This window comes from Grus americana, chromosome 12 (assembly GCF_028858705.1).
Source record: "Grus americana isolate bGruAme1 chromosome 12, bGruAme1.mat, whole genome shotgun sequence".
Classification (NCBI taxonomy): Eukaryota; Metazoa; Chordata; class Aves; order Gruiformes; family Gruidae; genus Grus; species Grus americana.
In genome coordinates this window covers 1,634,773-1,655,128 of record NC_072863.1, presented here as the reverse complement: position 1 = coordinate 1,655,128, position 20,356 = coordinate 1,634,773, and the positions used below count along the sequence as shown (strand labels likewise).

The 20,356-nt window shown below is 53.6% G+C and overlaps 2 protein-coding genes across 3 annotated transcripts; both read right to left on the bottom strand.

Annotated features, from left to right (window-relative positions):
• Window positions 1-1,444: 1,444 nt before the first annotated feature.
• Window positions 1,445-6,868, bottom strand: IGBP1 (immunoglobulin binding protein 1). Of its 2 annotated transcripts, none has more exons than XM_054839768.1 (6): window positions 6,653-6,868; window positions 6,100-6,405; window positions 4,444-4,639; window positions 3,349-3,434; window positions 2,236-2,348; window positions 1,445-1,972 (listed from the first exon to the last, which is right to left on the bottom strand). In XM_054839768.1, the coding sequence occupies exons 1-6, from the start codon at window positions 6,838-6,840 to the stop codon at window positions 1,824-1,826; spliced, it is 1,038 nt and encodes a 345-aa protein (XP_054695743.1). In that variant the 5' UTR covers window positions 6,841-6,868; the 3' UTR covers window positions 1,445-1,823. The 2 variants fall into 2 exon arrangements, with proteins under 2 accessions (XP_054695743.1, XP_054695742.1); XM_054839767.1 differs by having other exon boundaries at window positions 1,445-1,969; window positions 6,653-6,848.
• A 6,457-nt stretch (window positions 6,869-13,325) lies between these two features.
• On the bottom strand, window positions 13,326-20,053 carry LOC129211944 (protein Wnt-11b-like). The gene is made up of 6 exons (XM_054839762.1): window positions 20,037-20,053; window positions 17,482-17,614; window positions 16,742-16,977; window positions 16,025-16,302; window positions 15,077-15,369; window positions 13,326-14,527 (listed from the first exon to the last, which is right to left on the bottom strand). The coding sequence occupies exons 2-6, from the start codon at window positions 17,610-17,612 to the stop codon at window positions 14,353-14,355; spliced, it is 1,113 nt and encodes a 370-aa protein (XP_054695737.1). The 5' UTR covers window positions 17,613-17,614; window positions 20,037-20,053; the 3' UTR covers window positions 13,326-14,352.
• Window positions 20,054-20,356: the final 303 nt, after the last annotated feature.

Here is a 20,356-nt window from a genome sequence, read left to right as displayed (position 1 = left end):
CCGGGAATGGTACCGTCCACGCTTTGGGTATTTCACAAACCGCTGTCATGCTCTACTGGTGTGACTCCCCTCCAGTGCCACCTGAAAACGTCATCCCAAAGCTCCCGGTATGGGAACGCAGCCCGCCAGACGGGCCCTGAGCTCCAGCCCCAGCATCCAGCACCATCCCCTCCTCTTCCACCTCTAAGATGGACACTGGGGTCAGCCAGCCCTGCCTGCTAGCCCAGGACGACTGGGACAGTGCCTGGAGAGGATTGGGGGGAAAAATGAGGAAAAGGGAAACGAGAGCAGCACAAAAGCAGCACCGAGATGGGGCTTCAGGCCAACAGTCCAAGGAACAGTAAAAATCCGCAGGAACTATTCACTAGAGCTGGTTCTCAGGATCTACCTCTCCAGAAGTACTTGTTAGGAAGAACGGGCTAACATCAAACATAGGAAAGAGATAAATGCATGTATAGGATTGCATGCATGGTTAAAGTAAAAAACATGTTTCACAGGAGAAGTTTGGAACCCACAAAAACTCATAATCTGCTGTTGTAGAGACTCAGTATCTGGAAAAAAGGGCACACCAGCATTCACAGATGTACATGAGTTCAGAGGAGCCGAGATCGCTATATATACAACAGCCAGGCTCTCCTGCAGCCTAGCTGGCCCCTCAGGCGTGCCTGAATCATGCTAATAGGAAGGAACCCCCCCCCAATTCTCTCAGAATCCCCGTCCTGAGGTAAGGGAGCACTCTGCTGCTGAACCTGACTGCGCCAAATCGAAGGTGGTTGGAACCAGATGATCTTTAAGGTCCCTTCCAACCCAAACCAGTCTGTGGTTCTATGAAGATGGTAACTGCCTTTAGGTAACACACCACCGCACGTGCAAGCAGCAGTGATGCTTTGTTTGGTATTTTTATCTCAACATTTGTAACAGGTTTAGAACAACCGCAGTCACAGCTGCCAGCCCACGCTGGATGACTCCAGAGCTTCCAGCTGCGACTCCTCACTTCTGCGCCAGGCCAGTGCCAGGTTCAGCAGAGCAATCCTGCCCTCTCTTCTCACTCAGTTCAGGATTAGCACCGGCAACTATTTAAACTACCTTTGGAGGAATCCAGACAAGGTTTTCACCCCTTCAGGGTATTTCTGTAAGCAGATTTCAAAGCACACTGACCACCAGTGCACAACTTCGCTTTTGAATACGGCATCTGCTCAGGGAGGCATGGTGGGATGAGCCCGTGGAAAGGCCGCCAGTACCCTGGCTGTGTACAGAACTCCCTGCCAAGGTAAAGGCTGCACTGCGAGCTGGTGTGTTCAGAAGCCTCGGATGAAAAAAATAGCTGTCTGACATTTCCTACTGCCTATCCCCAGCTCCCTCGGTTGCTGGAAACCAGCCTTACAGACTTGCTCTGGAAGAGCCTAGGATGAAGAGCAAGGGATGAAATTTTCACAGCAAGAACTAGGCAGCACAAGAGATTTTATTTTGCTTAAAATATAGAGGAAAAAAATAAATACATCCACCCACAATACAAAGAGCAGTTTCCAAATTCATGTACTTTTCTTTCAAGGACTTCCTCTGGGAGAACAGAGGCAGTCTGACCCCTCAGAAAGAGCTCCACCCGACAGGAGCTCTGTGCTATCACCATACGTGACCGGTGCGCTCAGCCTGACAGTTAATGTAAACCAAAGCAAACTGTCACGTTTACTCCTCGGAGTCCGGTGCCTCCCAGAGAAGCCACGGATACCTCCCCGTATGTACAGTGTATTTACTCCTACAGCTCCAGGACACAGGCAATTCTTACAGGATTTCCAGGCCCCGCTCCCTCTGCAGCGAGAGCATCAGCCCACGTTCTGCCGGTTGCCGTAGCCTCTTGGGTGTGTATCTTTCCAGTCATCCCAGTTCCGAGCTTTTTGAAGAGCTTCCTCATCATCCTCCTCCTCTTTTTTCTCCTGCTGCTGCTTCTGCAACTCTTCATCAGTTACGCCTGCTGAAGGTCAAGAACAGGAGTGAGGGGCAGCGGAAGATCCCTAGTCAAGTTCCCTGAACAGAAGCCCTGCCAGGAGCCGGTCTAGACAGAAAGCAGGACTTGCCAAAGAGCAGTTCAGTTATTCTCCCAGCCTGATAAAGTCAGCTCTTCCACTTCCTCAGCCAGTGAGAGTTTTCTACACCCTGAGCACATCCCCGTTCACCTTCCCCCCTCAAAAGACATCCCAAATTCTCTATCCCAATCTTTGCTTTGCCACTCCGTACCCAGTGTCCTCTGAGGCGCGCCTTGAGCAGACACAACTCCTTGCCTTCTGCGCTGCTCGTACCAGTCATCCACAGTCATAGTAGGCAGGCCAGGATATCCAGCTCCAAACACTCTACAGAAAGAGACAGACAGTCAAAGGTGGCACTTTACATCGCTCCAAACGAGCAGAAACAGCCATGCACAAAACTACTCTGTAAAGCGCTTGAAAACAAATGTATTTCTACAGCCTGGGCCATCAGCAACAGAGTTGCCAGTAACCTGGACATAACAGCACTTAAAGAGTTCATCCCACTAGTTTGGAGAGGTGAGGACTGTTCTAGTCCAAAGACCTCAAATTGCTTCTCCAGCCCCAAGAAGAACACTCTGTGCTAGCACAGCTTGCCAAGGAGGCCCCTGGGAACCGAATTAGGCACGGCTTGGCTAAATAAATATATGGAAGGCTCAGGGCAAATCATGTCAAAAGCAAGACAAGAAATCTGGTTTCTATCCCATTTTGTGTTTTTGCTGCCATATTCCTTGCAAGAATCTCACAGCACCACAAAGCGTTAAGATTTCAATCCTTCAGGGAAAGCTTTGTGGTTAAAACCTGTATTATTGTGAGTGACAACTCTCTGGCAGGTATCACACCATCCCGGCCCCTAAGATCACTGATTCAAATTCACTGAAATCTTCCAGAGTTGACATTAGATTAAGAGACCACATGTGCTTTTCACTGCTGGGCTCTTTCTTTAAAGAGTGAAGAACAATCCCGTGATATCACATAGAGGTTGGAGGGGCAGATCCACAGCTCACTAAACAGCAAGCACGTGGCCTATAAACTAACACGGTAATATCTGCTTAATACAACCTCCTCTTCTGCCATCCCAACAGGAGGAAATGGTGTTAGCCAGGACACTGCAGCACGCCGATAACGGAAAAAATTAGAGAAAGTGGAAGAAAGGCATTAGTCGTTCCCTCATCCCCTGCCCAGATGCACAACATGCATCATCGTAATGCAACAAGCTGCCTGAAGGTAATGACTGGTTTTCTGCGTTTGAAAGAGTATCTTAGGCTTGATGTGAAAACAGAGTACTGCATCATACTGTGGTCTAAATAATCAGAAAACGGCATACTTAGCCTGAGCAGCGTCCCGGGTAAGAATGAAAGGTTTCAACGGAGCCCTGACTTGCCGAGAAGTGCTGTGTGGTGGTGCTGAAGGCTGAAGATGCAAACAATAGTCACAAGATAATCCTGTAGATGACAATCCCCTTTCTCTGCTTCCCACCCCAAACAAGTTATTAAGAAGAGAAATGCCTCTGCTGTCAGAGTGACATCTCAAGATGGACAATTCAGGCCTTAATCCAGTTTAAATCGTAAACTCCATCTGTGAGCCCCTCCAAATCACTTCTCTGTGTGCCTGTTACACCCGCTCTGATCAAAGCGGAAAGCTGACAGAGCTAAACCAGATCAGCTCAGATCAAAGCATGAAACAGAGCTTATTTTTCCCAGGGATCAAACACGGTATGTTCTGAAGCAAGAAGAGCTCATCATTCCCAGTGATATCACCCAGGGCACCACAGAAGAGCAGAGCTCTGCAACTCCAGTAACGAACTGCACAAACCAGCCGTGCCAACGAAGTTGGACTATGGTCTGTGTCAGCACATTAAGATTTTTTATTTCTAGACAGACATTTTAGGTGAGTAACACAAAGCCCAGAAACACTATTCTGCATAGGAATTGCAGGTCTGTGAGAAGCTTTCAGCATTCAGAGCGGGCATTTCTCTCTGTAACATCTGGACACTGTGTAGGCTTGAAAGAAATCACAAGGGACTTCTTTTAATTTACAAGTGTACTTAGTTCTTTAGAGTTAAGGGTCTGGCAGAACCAGCAAAGCGGAGAGAAGCTTCTGCACGCAGACCGGTTCAGCTCTGACATTCAATGCTCCAGCATTTTACAAGCCGTGACTGTCCAGAACATGTGGCAGCACCAGACAGTGACCAATCCAAAAATCAGACCACTGCCCACTCAGAATTAAACCAAACCCATCCAATTGTGCTGTGATTGAACTAAATATCAGTCAAGAATTCAAATAAATATCAGTCAAGAATTCAAATAAACGAGACTCTGCTACTGAATTCCGCTGAGGTTCATTTATCCACAACCGTGTCTATCATCAGGTCTAACTATCCAGAGTCCACAGGACCTGCAGCGCAGGAGATCTCTCCTACCTGTTTCGCTGTACCTCTGCTCCTCAGGATGACCATTTCTTGGTCAATACTCTCAATTTCCTCAAGGCCAGTGTTGATCCATTTCTGGATTTGTAGTATGTAAAATTCCCGTATCTGATCCTCATCTGCTTGCCCGCTCTCCACAAAGGTTTTCATAGAGGCCAACCTGTTCTCCAGTTCCTTCTTCTGCTTGTATCTATCTCAAAGAGAACAGAATGAGTTCATTAAATAACCTGTCTCTAGCCCAGCCCAGACACAGTGTTTTCTAAATGAAACAATTTCCTATTTCTTGAAATTCAATCACGTTAGAGAGCTACCTCCTGCCCCAAGCCCCTTTTAATGCTCTTCATAGAGGTGCCAGTTGCTCACCAGTGCACATTAGGATATGCAAATCCCAGATACTCATAAAGCTCCTCGAGTCTTTGACAAACCTCCTTGTGCGAGGAGGACCCACTCATTTCACAAATGAGGAAGAATCCTGGGGAAGCGGAGCAGAGACTTACAGGAATGCATCCGTTAAGAGGAGCACTGGCAGCACCAGCCCATGCTGGAGCATACAAGAGTAATTCTAAAAACCAAATGCATCCACAAGAACCCCGAAAACCACATCTTAACCGGCTGGGCTCCTGACTGCCCAGCCCTGTCCTGTCCTGCAGGGAGGCAAACCAAACCACTCCATTCCCCTTTGTCTTTACATTCCGCAGAGGCGTAAATTCTCTTCCGTTGGCCGCTGCAACCCCAACCTGCTCGCTGGGGCACCAGATTGTGAGACTAAAGGCAGCTAGGATGTGACAGGTTGGGAGCTGGTGTGGTGATACAGGTCTTCCTAGGAAAATTTTGTTCGTGCAGTCTGTACGTTTTACTGAAAGCAAATGTAATTGCAGTGTCTCATGCTGAGCAAGCACTAACCTGCTTACGACAGAGCTCACAATGTGGGTACCTCCCATTTGTCTTCAAGAGGAAGGAGTCACGGCAGAGGCAAACACCAGCCCTCAGCGAGGGGAGTTCACGCGTAACCAAAGCCCTACCTACAGCGCCAACACAACTCACTCGCTCTCGGGAGGTGATGCGCAGCTCAGACTCCTGACAAGCTGCCCGCGCTGAGCTGACCCCAAAGGCCCTGATGTATTCTAGCATCCCAAACCCATCTCAGCTAGTTTCCTTACTAGAATATAAATCATATTTTTGTACTCATGCAATTTAAACAGCTCTCCAGCCCAGCTTGGGCCTTTCAGTGCTATCACAATAAGCAACAACTAGACTGTCAAAATCCCCAATTACAGCATGACAAAGAGGCATCAACTGCCTTTTTTAAAGATCTAATAAGCACATTGGTGGAAACCTTCCAACGGGGGTGGCTTTATGCAGTTACAGTGATTAAAGAACTAATCGTAAGAGCTTCTGTACAGGTCTTCTTCAAAGACCAGAAAGTAAAGACATAAACGCTTCTCTCCGATCTGTGCCCATTCCAACATCATTAAGCAACACATGGTGCATATCTTAAAATGAATGTTTAGTGATTAAAGTATTCCAGTACCAAGGGAACCAGTTCCTTCCTGACAGTCCTTGTCTGTACAATCTCACACTGCCTGAGGCTCTCCCTTTCCTCTAAAAAGATTCCCCAAAGCCTTTAAACACCGCAAAGCAAGAGCTCACCTTTCGATTTTGGCTTGTCTACTCGACGCCATGGCCACCAGGCTGGGCTGGGCGGCAGCAGGGCCCCCCGGGGACAGGCCCTCGGCATCTTCCTCTCCCGGGGGGCTGGCGGGGGGCAGGTGGAAGCTGCCCAGACCGTAGCTCCTGCAGAGCTTGAGGAAGCGCCAGAAGTGAGCCCGAGCGCTTTCCAGGTGCTCCAGCCTCCTGCTCAGGTCGACCTGCTTCAGTGTCAGGGCCCCCAGCAAGGCGGGCAGCAGCAGGTACTTCAGGTCGGCCGAGGCGATCTCCTCCAGCTCCTCGTTTTCGCTGCAAGGGGAGAGACGACCCTTCCTGTTCCCATTCCCGTTCCACTCCGGCCGGGCCCGGCCAGGCCCGGCCCGCTCCGCCGGGGCCTGGAGGCCCGCGTAGAGGTGGCAGAAGGCACGGAGGACACTCGCAGGCCTCGCTGGGCAGGTCCGTGCCCAGACCCGAGCCCAGGCCCGAGCCCGAGCCCGAGCCCAGGCCCAGGCCCAGGCCCTGCCGCCGGCTCGGCCCGTCCCTTCCCTCAGCTCACCTGAACAGATCCAGCTGCGCCACCATGGCTGCCGCCTGCTGCAGCGCGTCCAGCCCCTGTCGCACCTTATCCTGCACGGCTGGGGCCCCCGAGGACGGCTCGGCGCCGGTCTCCACCTCCTCCCAGAGCCGCCGGCCCGCCGCCAGCAGCTCCGCCAGCCGCGGCCCCGCACCGGCACCCTCCGCCATGCTGGGCCGGAAAGGCGCCGCCCCCGAACCACTTCCGGGGCGGCCGAGAGAAACTCCGCCCCTCCCGCCATCTTGGTGAGGCCAGAGGGAGCCGCCGAAAGAGCGGGGCCGCCATCTTCGTAGGGGCGGGCCGGAGGCGGGGCCTGGCGAGGCCGCAGCGGGCGCCGGGCTGGGTTCTCCGCGCCGGGCAGCGCCCGGGGACCCGCGGGGATCTCCGGTCACGAAGGGAGCGTGTCCTGCCCCGGGTGCGAGGGCAGATCCCCCCGCCTGGGGCGGCAGGTGACACGCAGGAGCCTCTTCTGCTCCAGGGAGAGCCCGGATTAAGCCTTAGGCCAGCAGCTGGGTTCAGCACGGGCCTGTGCAGGCCGGGCCTATGGCCTGCGATCCTGGCACCGCGCAGCGCACGAAGCCTAGTGCTGCCGTTTGCTTTTCTAAGCACTGCGCCTTCCGTTTCTTCTCTCTGTATTCTTTTTATAACATAAGTAAGATAAGCAGCCTTTCTCATTTCTTCTTTATTTAGCTCCTCCGTCCCTTCTTACAGGATCTCTGAAGTTTAAACAGGCGTAAGACAGGAAGGGGTTAAAGCCGGGCTTCTGCGGACTGATGTTGGTCCCTTGGCAACACGGGTTTCTGAGGGAAACAGGTCTCACCTGGGTGTGAGAAATGTAGATTGTGTAATAATAATTCAGGGCCGTCTGGAAGCACTCAGCCGCCAAGAATGAGTCAGTTTATGATGTACCCTGTTTGTTTTTCTTCACACCGACGTGAGATAGCTCGGTAAAGAGTTACTTGTAAACCCCAGAGGAGCTGTGGGCTGAGGTTCCCATTGGCTGTGTACCCCGCGGGGGTGTCACCCTCCTGTCACCCCCTTCTCTGCATGACGCCTTCGCTCAGGCTGCAGAGGTGGCGCCGGCAGCGTGAGCTGCCTCAGGACCTGGCTGCCTCCTTCCATGCTGGCCCTGCACCCCAACACTGCAGTGGGGGAAAGTTAATTAGTGTAATCATTGGCGGTGGAACAGGGCCAGGAATCTACAGCCGTTTGTCCTTCGCTTAGCAGGAGGTGCTTTGGCATCCCCAACAGTTACAGCCAATTCGCTTTCATCAGAGCAATACCGCTCAATATAGCATCTTACCCCTTCGTATATATTAGGTGAAAGCTACAGTAACCCATCACATCGCCACCCCCTGTAACCGCCAAGATTCAACATTTCAGCAGCACGTTTCAGAGCAGAAGAGCCTGCGGGAGTGAACACTGGCCTTTGCGTTACCCAGAGAGTCTCTGAGCAGTTCACAGATCACCTTTCTACAGGGTATGTCTGTTTAATCTTTAACAAACACCTCCTTAGGGCATTCCCCTTGGGGGCCTTCACCTCTCGGAGCAGGCCGGCAGGTTCACGGCCTTGCTCTCCGAGTAATTGTGAATTGGCTGACGACGGAGCATGAGGTCTCCCCCTTAAAACTGGGGGTGGTTGGGAGAAGCAGTTTAAACCCAGATTGTCGGAGGCAGCACAGGACAGGCTTCAAGCAGCACATTATCCCGGCTCACCAGGCAAGCTAGACTGAGAGAGTGGGACATTCGCATAAGGCCAAATTTCCTTTGAGATGAAGAAGGCTTTGCCTCTGAGAGCCAAGAGGGTCAAGCTGTTAGCTTGTTGGAAGCTCCTGAATCACCTTGCTAGAAGTTAATCAGCCCCCTGTTTTTATCTGTTGCGCCAACTGGTCAGGAGTAGGTTTCAGAGCATGAAATCAGTGAGGGTTAGCATCCAGAATCACCTACAGCCTCAGCGTAGCAAACTGCACGTACCCGCACACGTTCTCCTCCTGCCCGAGGTCCGCCTGGCAGGTTTGTTGAACTGCCCCTTCTAATGACAGAGCTAATGTCCTCGACACAAGTTAGAAATAAATGCTTCTTTGGAAGGCATAATTACCCAGCGAGTCCCTGTTCACACCGCGATGAGCCTTGAGCTGGAGACTACAGGAATAGTAGCTGTGGTTAGTCCCACTGTGTATGAAAAAGGGGAGTTCCCGGGGCTTTGGCACACCGGGGATCGGGCTCTTCTGCTCCCCAGCATAAGTCAGTGTCTAAGGGATCAGCCTCAGCTTTTGGAGGGTTCTTACGTTTCCACTTCCAGACATGAAACATCCCCACGTGCTTTCCATTATACAGGTAGTAAAACCAACCGCCACAGTGTATTGCATTTATCGCACATGTGTAGAACATCTGGCCGTGCACATCCAGGAGGCCTGTCCGGCGCTTCCCAGGAGCTCCAGCATGTTACACCTACATCCAGCCTTCCTGGAAAGTGTTAGAGCTTCTGCATGTCATCCTACAGCACAAATGCTGCTCCAGCCAGCCAGAAGCACGCCTGGAAATTCCTTACTCCACCACACAGCACATGCACAGTGGTCACAGCTGACACACACACACAAGCTGAGAAAGTCCTCAAACTCTGTACAGCCCCAGGTCTGGGCTGGTGGCAAAATGCTCCTGGAAAAGCCCACCCGGGGTGGCTCATGGGTCCACATCAGAGGGGATGGTTCTGCAGCTCCCTCCCTGCTTTAACTCACTTTCTGACCGACCTTGGAGGCAGCGTCCCCAGGGATGCACGAAGGGAATCCTATTTACTGATAACAGTGAGGCGGCCATGGCACCATGCACTGGCAGGAAGGCGATTTGAAAAGTCCACCGTGAGCAGCCCCTGGGACGCTGCCCGCACTGAACGCGGATGAATTTAAACAAGCGAGAGGGAGAAATACAGGCTGGTGAAGGGAGACCGGGGTTCTCAGAAATGCAGCCACCCTGCTCCTCCCGGCCCCGGCAGACGTGACAGGGATACCACAAACCTGTGGTATCTGGGGCTCTTCCACTCCGATTGAGCAATTTGCTGAAATACGGGGTTCAGAGCTGGAAGGGACGCCAGCCTGCTCAGTCTGGGAGAAGGGATGGAGGTCTGCTTCTCCTCGGAACCCCGCACAGCCATCACCGCCACTGCCCTCCAAGCTATGCCCAAGGGCCCTCGGTCTGCAGCCTAGTTCCCCATCGGGTCTTATGGCTGTTACTCACCTACGTTGATTTGTCCCCGAAGATCCCCATAAGGACGATCCCTATTATTATTTGTCATCCTTAGGGCATCATGATATTGTTGAACACCCCAGAAATAAAGGAGAACAGAGAGGCAAGGGTTTTTCCTTCAATACAAGTGTTTACTCATGTTTGTGTCTTGTGGTGTGATAGTGTAGGCACTAACCATCCCAAAGGTCAAAGCAACATCCCCCAAATATTTACAGCAGTACACATGTTGATCAACAGCCGAGTCCCCGGACAGCGGCCCCGTTCCGTGCCTTCTCCTCGTTCTGGCTCAGCTCACTTTGTGAAGAGCACAAGCAAAAAGCAGGTAGAGGTCCTGACCCACCGTCCAGTCCGAGCTGCAACCCAGGGCTGTAGGGAAGAAATATCCCAACACATTCTTGAACACGGAGTCATTCTTCTTCCAAAATGCTTACTTGATTACCAACAGTTTGTTGCCCTCGCTCAGAATTATCCTCCTGGAGTAAGTTATGCAGCATTCCTGAATGAATAAAGAAGTAAAAGGAGAAAAAAAAAAGTAAGTAATCAGTGCTTTAGCAGCAACGTCAAAAGAGTCCATGAAAATCACTCTCCTTCCTCCAGATTTCATTGTCTGCACAAGTCTAACCAGCAGGGAACGATCACATTCGTACCAGTGTTGATACTCCTTTCAAACCCAAATTAAAAGTCAAGCAGGAACCCAGAGGAGGCTTTTCAGAGCAAACCCTTTGCCTGGTTCTCACCGCATTTCATGTAGAGGGATGGTTTTCTTCTGCATGCGAGCCATTTGCAGAGGCATCTCTCCCACGTCACTTCACAGCACCACAAAGTGAAAGGCTTCTGCCATGGCCATGGAGAATTCAGCTCTGGGGAGTCTCATTTCCAGAGAGACAGATCAACAAAAAGCCACAAGACATGGGGGAAAAATGGCTAATGACAGGAAAGTCAAAGAGGTAGATCTGTCACATTAGCAGAGAGCCCGACGAGGGTTTGTGAAGCAGAGGGTAATGACAGCAGCCTACCACAGTCTGGAGAGGACCGATTGCCAAGGGGGGACAAAAGAAACACGTGAGGAAGCGTCTGAAGGGCTGCAAAGCCACAGTTGTTAGAGGGATGCTCTCGGCTGCAGGAACACCGCTACTGTCCTTGCCCAGGTTTATTCAGGTCCTGAAGGGCGATCTGCCAGAGCTGGAGATGTTTGTGGTGGCAGCGAAGGTGTAGAGGGTTGGAGAAAAGCCCTCTTGCACTGATTTCTCTGGCAGAGGGTGCACTGACTGGCCCTGGAAGGCACTGGAGGGGGATGTCGGGGTCCAGGTTTTCCCACCTTTTACCTCAGAGAGTGCTTGTGCTAGCCTGGGGGTGGTGAAGGGGCTCCATGTTCCCCTGGCACCTTCCTGCCGGCTTTTCTGCCCAAGCAGGGTTAGAAAGAGAAAACGCATCCAGTCAGATGGATCCCCTTGGCCCCTGGGGCCAAGCACAGGGTTTATTCCCTCCGGATCCATCGTCGGATGTTGTCTGCTCTGGCTCCCTAGGAGACTCTTCCAGTCCAGCAGATCTCACCAGCCTGGTAAGTCCAGGTGTGGGTCTGGATTACAACACCTCCCACTCAGAGCATTGTCACTTAACTGTCACCTCCCCGCCATCGTCCTTCCTGCCAGCCTGACCCTTTGCACCCCTCAACTAATTCCAGTGCTTTCCCATTTCCTGCAGGACATGCACGGAGCCCAAGGTCCTCGCTGTTGACTGACCCCTCCAGTCCTTTCCCAGCTCTTCCCCGTTGGGCTTGCAGTCGAGATGCAAGGAGCAGAGGAGGAGAGGACTCTGCATATTCAGCACTTGACCCTGCCTTTTCCCAGGCGGAAATTCAAATGGGACCTCTCTAGGAGGGGATCACGGCATCTCCCCGGGGCATTCCTAGCTATTGTGGCTCCTCTCCTCTACCCCAGGCCATGTGTGTTTGTAGTTACCAAATGCAAATCACATTTCCCACCCTCCTGGCTGAATCTCTCACTCCACAAGATCCTTCCCGTTTTTTGTTGGTTTGGTTTTTTTTGTTTTGTGTTTTTTTTTGGTTTTTTTTTTCTCACCAGCTCGTTTTGCAATGCTCTGCGGAGTTCACGGCCCCTCCCGGTTTCACGTCCCTCTGATCTGGGATGCACAGCGAGATGGCTATGGGGAAGGTAGTTAAGCAATCCTCCTAATTAAGTACCTGCACCACCTCCCGGCTCAGCCTGGCTCTGGCCACAGAAACCGCGGCTATTTTGCAGCTGAAGACCCTTTCCTGAGGAATGCCAGTGACTAACCCCTAATTGCATTTTAAAAGAAAAACTCGAGATGGCTTTTTGGCCTTGGGCAGCTGTGAGGGAAGCCTTGCAGCTGTGGCTTTACTGTCACTCTGGGAAGGCTAGATGTCAGCAGCCAGATCAAGTCAATGGCACATTAACAACTGATAATGGTAGTTAACTTACTTGGTTAACTATGTGAGCATAGGCTTCACCCCTGAGCATTTCGGCTTCCAGCTCCCAGGCTTGTCTTGAGCCACCTTTGACTCTCGGCTCTTATTCGCTCTTAATACAGAAACCTGGAGCACATTAAGTGGAGGGGACGGTTTACAATAAAAGCTCATGAATTGATTCCGTGACCCAGCAGAGGCTATTAAAAATGATTGAATGAATATGGAAATGAGTAATCGTACAGCTGGACCCGGGGCTGAACGCGGCCAACTCCATTCAATGCAAACCGCAAATAAACCAAGGCGCACGCAAAGCCGCCAGAGTCTCTAGGTCGTGGTGTGAGCTGCAGGAAGTTGCCCTAGGCTTTCCATCACGGTTACCTGTCCTCCTTGTGCTGTGGGTTCTCCTCAGCACCTGTGTGTTTAGACTCATCCTTCCTCTCCAAAGACCGCATGAACAGGGATCTCCTATCCCATGCAAGCGCTTGGCCAGCTTCTGTGCTAGGGGAAATGGGGGGCATCAGAGCCCCCTTCCCTGGTGCCCAAATCCTGGCTGTTCACACACACGCACGCTTGGCTACTCCTGCCCACGTTCACAAGGATCAGAAAATAATCCCGGGCTGCCTCGCTTTCCAGCCGCTGGCGCTGGATCCCAGGAAGCCGGATTCCTTGTTGGCTGGTCAGAGACCTGAGGAAGCGAGCAATAGAAACCTTCCAACGGGTTTTTCCACATGTTTGATATCTGTAATTAAAGGCAAACCTGGGCCAACGAGCAGCAGAAAGAATTAAAACCGAAGCGGTCCCCCCGCTGCGTGTAAGGGTACGGACACGGGGCTTTAGGCTCTCCTTCAGCCTTGCTTTCTCTGTGGCCAGCAGAGGAGGAGATGGAGGAGGGAGGTTGTCGTAGGAAATGTGCCACAGAGAGGTATAGCGTAACACATTTATTCAAGAAATGCACACCAGAATCCCACTTACATTACGTACAGAGACAAAAGGTTCGTTCTTATTTTCCAAGGACCCCGCAGTCGCGTCCCCCCTCCAGGCCAGAGTGCCAGCACACCTGGTATTGAGGGGTGGAAGGGGTGGGCTGAAGACCTTAGCGGTCTAGAAGGAGGGGCAGGAAGGACAAGCTACGAGTGTGCCACGTGTTGAGCGGGCTTCCACCTCGAGCACGAGCCCAGAGGGCAGAAGCTACGGTGCTGCCACGGCTGCCTTGTCAGCACAAGGCTGCTAGGTGCCGTTTTGCCACGCTGCCCTGCTTCGGCAGCCTCCGGGCCCGCTCCTGGCCCTGGGTCTGCGTGCCATCATCAGTCAAAGACGAAGGCTCGTTACTGTGAGAGCAGCGGCAATCTCCATGCAGGTCATGGGGAGGATTGATGAGTTCTGGAGCAATAACTGATTCCGCCTGTGTCCAAGCATGGTCTTCATTTCAGATGCTGCTGCATCACCAGACCAGTATTTGCCCCTGAGGAGGAACATTCAGTGGTGTTGGGTGAGCCCACAGCAGAAACCTGCCCGTGACCCCCTCACCCGAAGCAGCTTTCTTCCCCTGCAGCCTTCTCCCAACGGATGACTCTCTTCCCCCTTCCCATCCATCACTCCTGGCTTTCAGGCCACTGTCAGAAACCTCCTGCAAAGAGACAATGGCAGCCCAGGGTCCCCATTCACCCGTGGAGAAAAGGGCCTGTGCATGTGGAGTGATAAATGGTTTGTCCCCAGCTGGAGACAGAGGGCTGGATGCTCCCCATCAGCTGCAGGAGGGCAGCCCTTTGTCTTGCTCTGGAGGGATGGAGCAGAGGTCGGCCCCCGGTCTCAGGCTTCCTGGCACCTCTCAGTTTGAGATCTTCTGTGGTGATGCGAGAGCCCAGGCTTCCCGCACAGCCCTCTTCTTGCCATAGCTCAAAGCATCCCATGCGGCTGGCGTTTGGTCTCCAGCTGTGCTCCGGAGGATACCAGTGCAAGAGTCCTCCCGCCTGCCGCGACGCCTCTGGCGTTATTTACAGACGTATCTCTCCACCTTCCGCCGACACTTCTTGCACACCACGTAGCAGCACCAGTGATACTTGCAGTGACACCTCTCCACCACCTCCTCCGTGTAGGCGTTGTAGCCGCGGCCGCAGCACATCAGGTTGCAACTGTCGCTGCCCAGGGACGTCTTGTTGCACTGCCTGCCGAGGGGAGGATGCACGAGTGGGAGCTGAGGGAGCGTGCCTGCCCACCCACGGCCGTGGTGCCGACCACAGCTATCATCTGCCCTGGCCTCCTCCCAGAGCTTACGTGCCCATCGCAGGAGGTGGCACAAGGCTTCCCCATCCCTCTAAAAACTCCCCCCCCCCGCCCCCCCAGGCTGATCGCTCCAGAAAGGAAACATCTGGGAAGCACCGCAGACTCCAAGGGCTGCTGAACTGTTCTGGTTACTGGCAGGCAGCACCCAAAGGCTTGCAGGGAGAGGTGATGCCTCCCTTTCTGACTCCTCACTGGCTGGATCCTGTGCTGGAGAGTGGAGCTGATGGACTCTGCATAGCTCTGTAAGAACGATATCTGCCTTCCTGCCCTTGGGACTTAAAGATGCACAGATTTCGCAGCAGTCCCTGCGGTGTCCACCTCTAACAGGGGACAGCCCACCCACCCCAGCTTCCCGCAGCGCGCTCTCAAACCCAGTGGTACAGATACTCCTAAAACAGGAGGCTCAGAGCATATTTGCAGCAGTTTCTTACCTATCCTGGGTCCCCAGAGACCCCAGGTGGAGATTTGGCGTGCAGTAGTCGGGAGAGTTGATGAGATAAACCAGATCTGTCCCTTTCACTGGCCTGACGTCCGTTTCTTTGGGAATCAGCTGCTTCCGGGGCCCTACAAGCCGGTGGGTCACCTTGATGGCTGCCAGGTACTTGGACTTGAGGTCAGAGGCAATTTCATCCAGGTTTGGCAGTCCCTTCCAACAGGTCTTCACCGAACAGGAGCCTGAAACACCATGGCACTTACACTTGGTATCCAGGGAGTCACTCAGCACCTGCAGAGGACAGGAAAACTGATTAATTTGCTTCTGCTTTCTCCTGGTACCCACCCTATGGTTTGATTTGCAAGAGCATGCATGGGAAGTTTCAAGAGATCAAAGAGCTCGGCTGTGTACTGCCGCCTTTAAATGAATATAATGGGGCAATCAAGGACTCAACCTTGCTTCATCCTCCTGTGTGATAAGAACCTAACCCTTGGGAACTCCTTGCTGGAGCTTCCAGCGGGGCTGGTGGCTTCCCTAGCCACCACATGCAGACACAGGACAGCCACGTCCTCACCTGGGGAACACGAGTGCCTGAAAGCACAAAACCCTGCAGCTCTCCGCAGGGCTGGGGAGCCCAGCTAGAGCGGAGCGGGACGGATCTCTGCTTCCCACGAGAGCGGTGGAAAGAAGTACTGGAAGTACTGGTGTGAAGTGGGCAAATATCTTGTGCTAGTTGTGGAAAGGGTGCGGGGATGTTTGGGAGGTGGGAGCAGTGGGGGATGTCTCTGCAAACACACCTAACTCTGTTTTAACCATTTAGTTTCCCCTCTGACTTTAAGGACAGCATCCCAAGAGCCTGGCCGGAGTCTACCTCCTCGCATTAGGCACCTCTGCCCCCCAGGCTGTTGTAAGGTGTGCAGCAATCCGAGGTGGGCTCCATACCCACCTGCCTGCCCACCGCATTGTTATGCAGATTCATGGCCTTGAGCGCTTGTGTCCCCGGTTTGCTGGATTTTAAGGGACTGTCAGCAAAAGCGGTGCCAAGCTGGAGGCCGTAGCGCAGGTTGTCCCCGCAGCCGCCCCATCTGAAGTCCGGCCCCGGGACCTCCGAGGGGATGGGGCCACAGGAGCAGAGAGGGAGCTCTCCCGAGGTGCAGGCTTGGGCGATGGAGTGCGTGACGGCGGCAGCAGCCAGCGCGTAGACAAAGGCGGATTCCCGGGTTCCTGGGAAGAAGAGGGGGACACGTCCTTCCTCCCTGCCCAGCCAAACACTCCTCTCAAAGAGCTCACAATGCAAATGAGGGGTGTTTTTTCCTCGCAACAGGATAAAACTACAGCCCGGCGTTTTTCTTGCGCTGTATTTTTAACCTTGCCGTCTATCATATTATGCTCTCACTATACAGCCTGTCCCCCCACCTCTTCCCTCCCCCCATTTTTTTTTTGAGCCTCTAGCAGCTGTTTTTGTTTGAAATAGAAGTTACTGTCAGTCATCTCCCACAGATCTAAGTTGCATAGGATTGACGCCAGTGGAACGGCAGCAAGTTTCTCCAAAATTGACACCCATCAGCTGAACAGCAGCGCTGCATGTTAAAGCGCTGCCTGCCTGGAAAGGGACCTGGGGCAGGAAGAGGAGCATGAACAGAGCGGACGAAGCATCCTTTACCTTTCAGCAGGTCAGGGCCAAAGCTGGGGGCACGTTGGATGGAGGAGCAGTTCCACCTCATGTCTGTGAAAGTCTTCTGGCAGACGCTCTTGGTCTGGCGGGCGGCCCGGACGATGCTGTGCATGACCTCCAGGTTCCTGCGGCACATCTGGAACTGGTCGGGCACCAGCCCGGCGAGCAGCCGGCAGTGGTGGCTTTCGTTCCAGGCCACCCCGCTGCCGCTCTCCGTCAGCCCGCTGCGGGGAGAGGATGGGTGTCAGCCGCGGGGGGGGGACCACAGGCACCCCTCCAGGGGCTCAGCCGGAGAGGGGGAGCCCCAAAAGGGGGTACGGGGTGGGTGTGGGGGGGCATCCCCCGGGGTCGCTACTCACAGCCACTGGATGGCCGCGGAGAGCCCCAGCTGGCAGAGCAGCGCGGCCGCGGCGGTGGGGCGGCCCATGGCCGGGGATGGGGCCGGGACCGGGGCCGCCGCCCCCTTTTATAGCCGCGGGCAGCGCGGTCCTCCCCCCCGGGGAGGGGAACAAAGGCGGTTTCGGTGCCATTCACAGCGGGTTAGGGCCGGGGGGGGGGGGTGGGTTTGGGCGGTGGAGGGGGGGTACAGCTGTTACTAGCTGTGACCATCCCCAAAACAGCACCTGGGAAGCAATTAAGAAATGACTCGCTGCAGGACGGAGCGGCTCTGTGTGACGGGGAGCTGGGGGGCATCGGGTCACCCCACTAAGCGTTCAGCTGCCGCATACCCCTCCGTGCCCCCGCAAGGCGTAGAGATGCTGCGCACAATGGGCCCGACACCGGAGCCGTGGCGTTCTCCACCTTTGGCCATCGGATCACGAAGCAAACGCGTGGCTCTGCTCAGCAGGTGAACACTCATCCCTGGCTGGCAGGAATCAGAGCGGGAGGACATTAGTAACGGACAGAAGGGGTCGGCACAGGCTGATAGTAATTTCTGGCTTTTTTCTTATTTTCTTTGCAAGAAGCTTTAAAAAAAAAAAAAAAATATTTTCCTTGAACCAGAAAGAGCAAAAGTCTCAGCCATCTGCCACCTCTGTCTCCGGAGCCCCACCAGGACAGCCGGGAGGGATTCTGCAATAACCGAGACTCCAGATGTATCTGTGTCCATCAGGGCACGGGCACTGGTCCCACCAGCCTGGAGAGGACCCAGCCAAAGGCTGTGCTAGGACTAAAGCTGACTGAACGTGGGAAATCCGGCCCCTGGGCACCGACTTCACAGCTTCAGCCCCTTTTCTTACAGACAAACCATCTCACTGACCCACGCTCAGTCAGGCCGTTGGCAGCTGCTAGTGGGTTTCGTAACTGCAGGGAAAGAGGGTGAACAGAAGGGGACACGTGCGAGGGCTCTCGGCGTGCACCCCACAAGCACATTTCAAAGTAACGGGGTTAAAGCAACCTCTCCCTGCTGCGGGAAGGTGCAGGGCTGCGGTGCAACTGCTCCCTCCACCGCACTCCGCTCTACAGCCCTGCCCGCGCAAACTTGAGAAACAGCCCTAAAACTGAACGCGCCCATTAGAAAACATGTGGTCAGAGCAGGATCTAACTCAGCATGGGGCTGTCTTTAGCTTGTCAGCGCTGCAAACCCCAGTCCGTAGCTGGCAGGGGGCTTTCTGTTGCCTTCAGCACCCCAAAGTGCACGGGGGCAGGAAGGACAGATGAAGAACCTTGCTTTGACCCTGTCACTGGGCTTTCCGGATCAGGACTAATGCTTTGATACCTACTGCTAATTCCAGGCTCCTGAAAATAGCATAACCAGCTTCCACAGCAATTTGCCTCTCCAGGCCAAAAGAAAAAAAAAAAAAGGAAAAAAAAAAAAAAAAAAGAGCTTGAAGTCCACTGGCTGTCTCACAGGCAGCCCGGAGGGGAGTTTGCCTGGTGCTGTGGGCTGAGCGTGCGTGGGCCACGAGGCAGCACTGGGCGCAGGTACCAGCTGCAGAAGTGCCCGTTTTGTTGCAGGGACCAGATTGCAGCTGGTAGAAATGATGCGGTTGGGAAAACGGCGCCTGCTCGGCCAGGGGCTGGTTTGGCGTGATGTTGCCATGGCTCACACATGCTTGTCACGAGGTGCACTTTTTCTACTTAAGGAAGGGAAAGATTCAGAAAACAAAAGTGCAACCTTGCAGCTGTGAAGACCTGCAGGAACCAGGTGGGCTGATATTTTGCCACAGTGGGAGGTGACATTTAAGAGACAAGTCCAGCTGACACCAGCTTTTTTTGGAAACAGTCACAGGTTGAAGACCTCTAGTTTGGGCTTTCACTTTCTCCCTCGCTGTGCAACTTCCCTTCTGACTGAAAGGTGCTTTCCCTTTCCAGGGCCTAACTGGGTGGTTGGTTAGCATCCCCCCCGTGACCTCCCTTTGACTTGCTATCATGTGCACTAAAACTAGGACATGCAGTTTGAATTGTTGACCTTCCCAAACTGCTCCCTTGGAATGAAAAGGCCAAGGTGCATTGTGCCGGAGCAATGGCCCATGAGCGAGGGTCCTGCTAGGAAAGCACCGAGGTCGCTCCCAAATCCCAAGCAGAGTTACATGAGGCTTAATTAAAGGACAGAGAGAAAAGAAAGAGATGCTGTATTCAGTGTCCCTGGAATCAGCTGGCTCTGATCCCATTAACCGTCCTCTCCCTGACGCCTGCAAACAGACACCAAAAGGCTCCGAAGTTACAGCGAGCCCTCGTCAGCTGAGCAATGATTTTTCAGCAAGAGTAGGAAAGATACAGGATAAAAGCAAATTCGCTGAGCTGCTCGTCATGCTACGCAGCTTGGATGTCTCTGCAGAGGGCACGTGGAGGCCAGCAAGCACCATCCAGGGATTTCTGCTTCGGAGAGGTCCGAGCAGGAAGCCTGCCCTGCTCCGGACATCCCGCTGGCTGCATTGCCACTGCCTGGACATTGCACTGTCGGGCTGGGACTCCCCGGTTTAGGGCAAGAGGGGCCTTTTCTCACTGCAACCGGTACTTAGAAAATTGTCCCTGAGTATTTCAGGGTGGGAAATGCTTTCCTGGCTGCGGAAAGCAGAGTCCCTGTTGGAGAGGAGAAGGGATAACCCAAGTCTGTATTCCCTAAACACCAAACCCCACGTTTTGGTTTCTGTCTCTAAAATGAGAACTAAGCTGATTAAAATCACAACAGTCCCTCTCTTGTAGCACGTGCTGCTCCCAACCACTGCAGACCAAGCATCAGGTACAAGAGTCCTCCAGCACCCGCGGTCCTGTCCCTCCGCTGCCCTCTCCAGCCCCGATTATTGCCCCGTGGAGGACGATGTAATGGCAAGTCAGACACTACCTAGCAGAGTTAGCGATCCCCAGCCGCGGGATGTGTAACTCTCAGCCTGCAGGGAGGTCGAGCAGAGGCATCCGGGCAGACTTCATCCATCTGCAGGGGCAACGTGATCTGCTTGGCAACGCACCGGCCTCCACGGGAGGGATGTTCTGCGGGAGCGGGCTCGCCCGGGAAAGCCTGCCAGGAGGAGATGAGGGAGCGTTGGGACATGCTGTGCTCTTTCAGCCTGGGTAGTCCCTAGAGCATCTTTCACTCTCTAGGCTTCCTTATGGTCCCAGACACAATTCAAGCACCCTGATCATTTCCACAATGCAATTCAC

Excerpts from the sequence above, each read along its gene's own strand:
- IGBP1 (XM_054839768.1), bottom strand. The coding sequence starts at position 6,840 with ATGGCGGAGGGTGCCGGTGCGGGGCCGCGGCTGGCGGAGCTGCTGGCG. Across the intron at positions 2,349-3,348 it reads CGGGACGCTGCTCAGGCTAA|AGTGTTTGGAGCTGGATATC; the intron begins GTATGCCGTTTT and ends CTCTTTCTGTAG. Across the intron at positions 1,973-2,235 it reads CGCGCCTCAGAGGACACTGG|CAGGCGTAACTGATGAAGAG; the intron begins GTACGGAGTGGC and ends CTTGACCTTCAG.
- LOC129211944 (XM_054839762.1), bottom strand. The coding sequence starts at position 17,612 with ATGAGTGTTCACCTGCTGAGCAGAGCCACGCGTTTGCTTCGTGATCCG. Across the intron at positions 16,978-17,481 it reads CCTTGCGGGGGCACGGAGGG|CGGGCTGACGGAGAGCGGCA; the intron begins GTATGCGGCAGC and ends CTCTCCCCGCAG. Across the intron at positions 14,528-15,076 it reads TCTCTGGGGACCCAGGATAG|GCAGTGCAACAAGACGTCCC; the intron begins GTAAGAAACTGC and ends TCCCCTCGGCAG.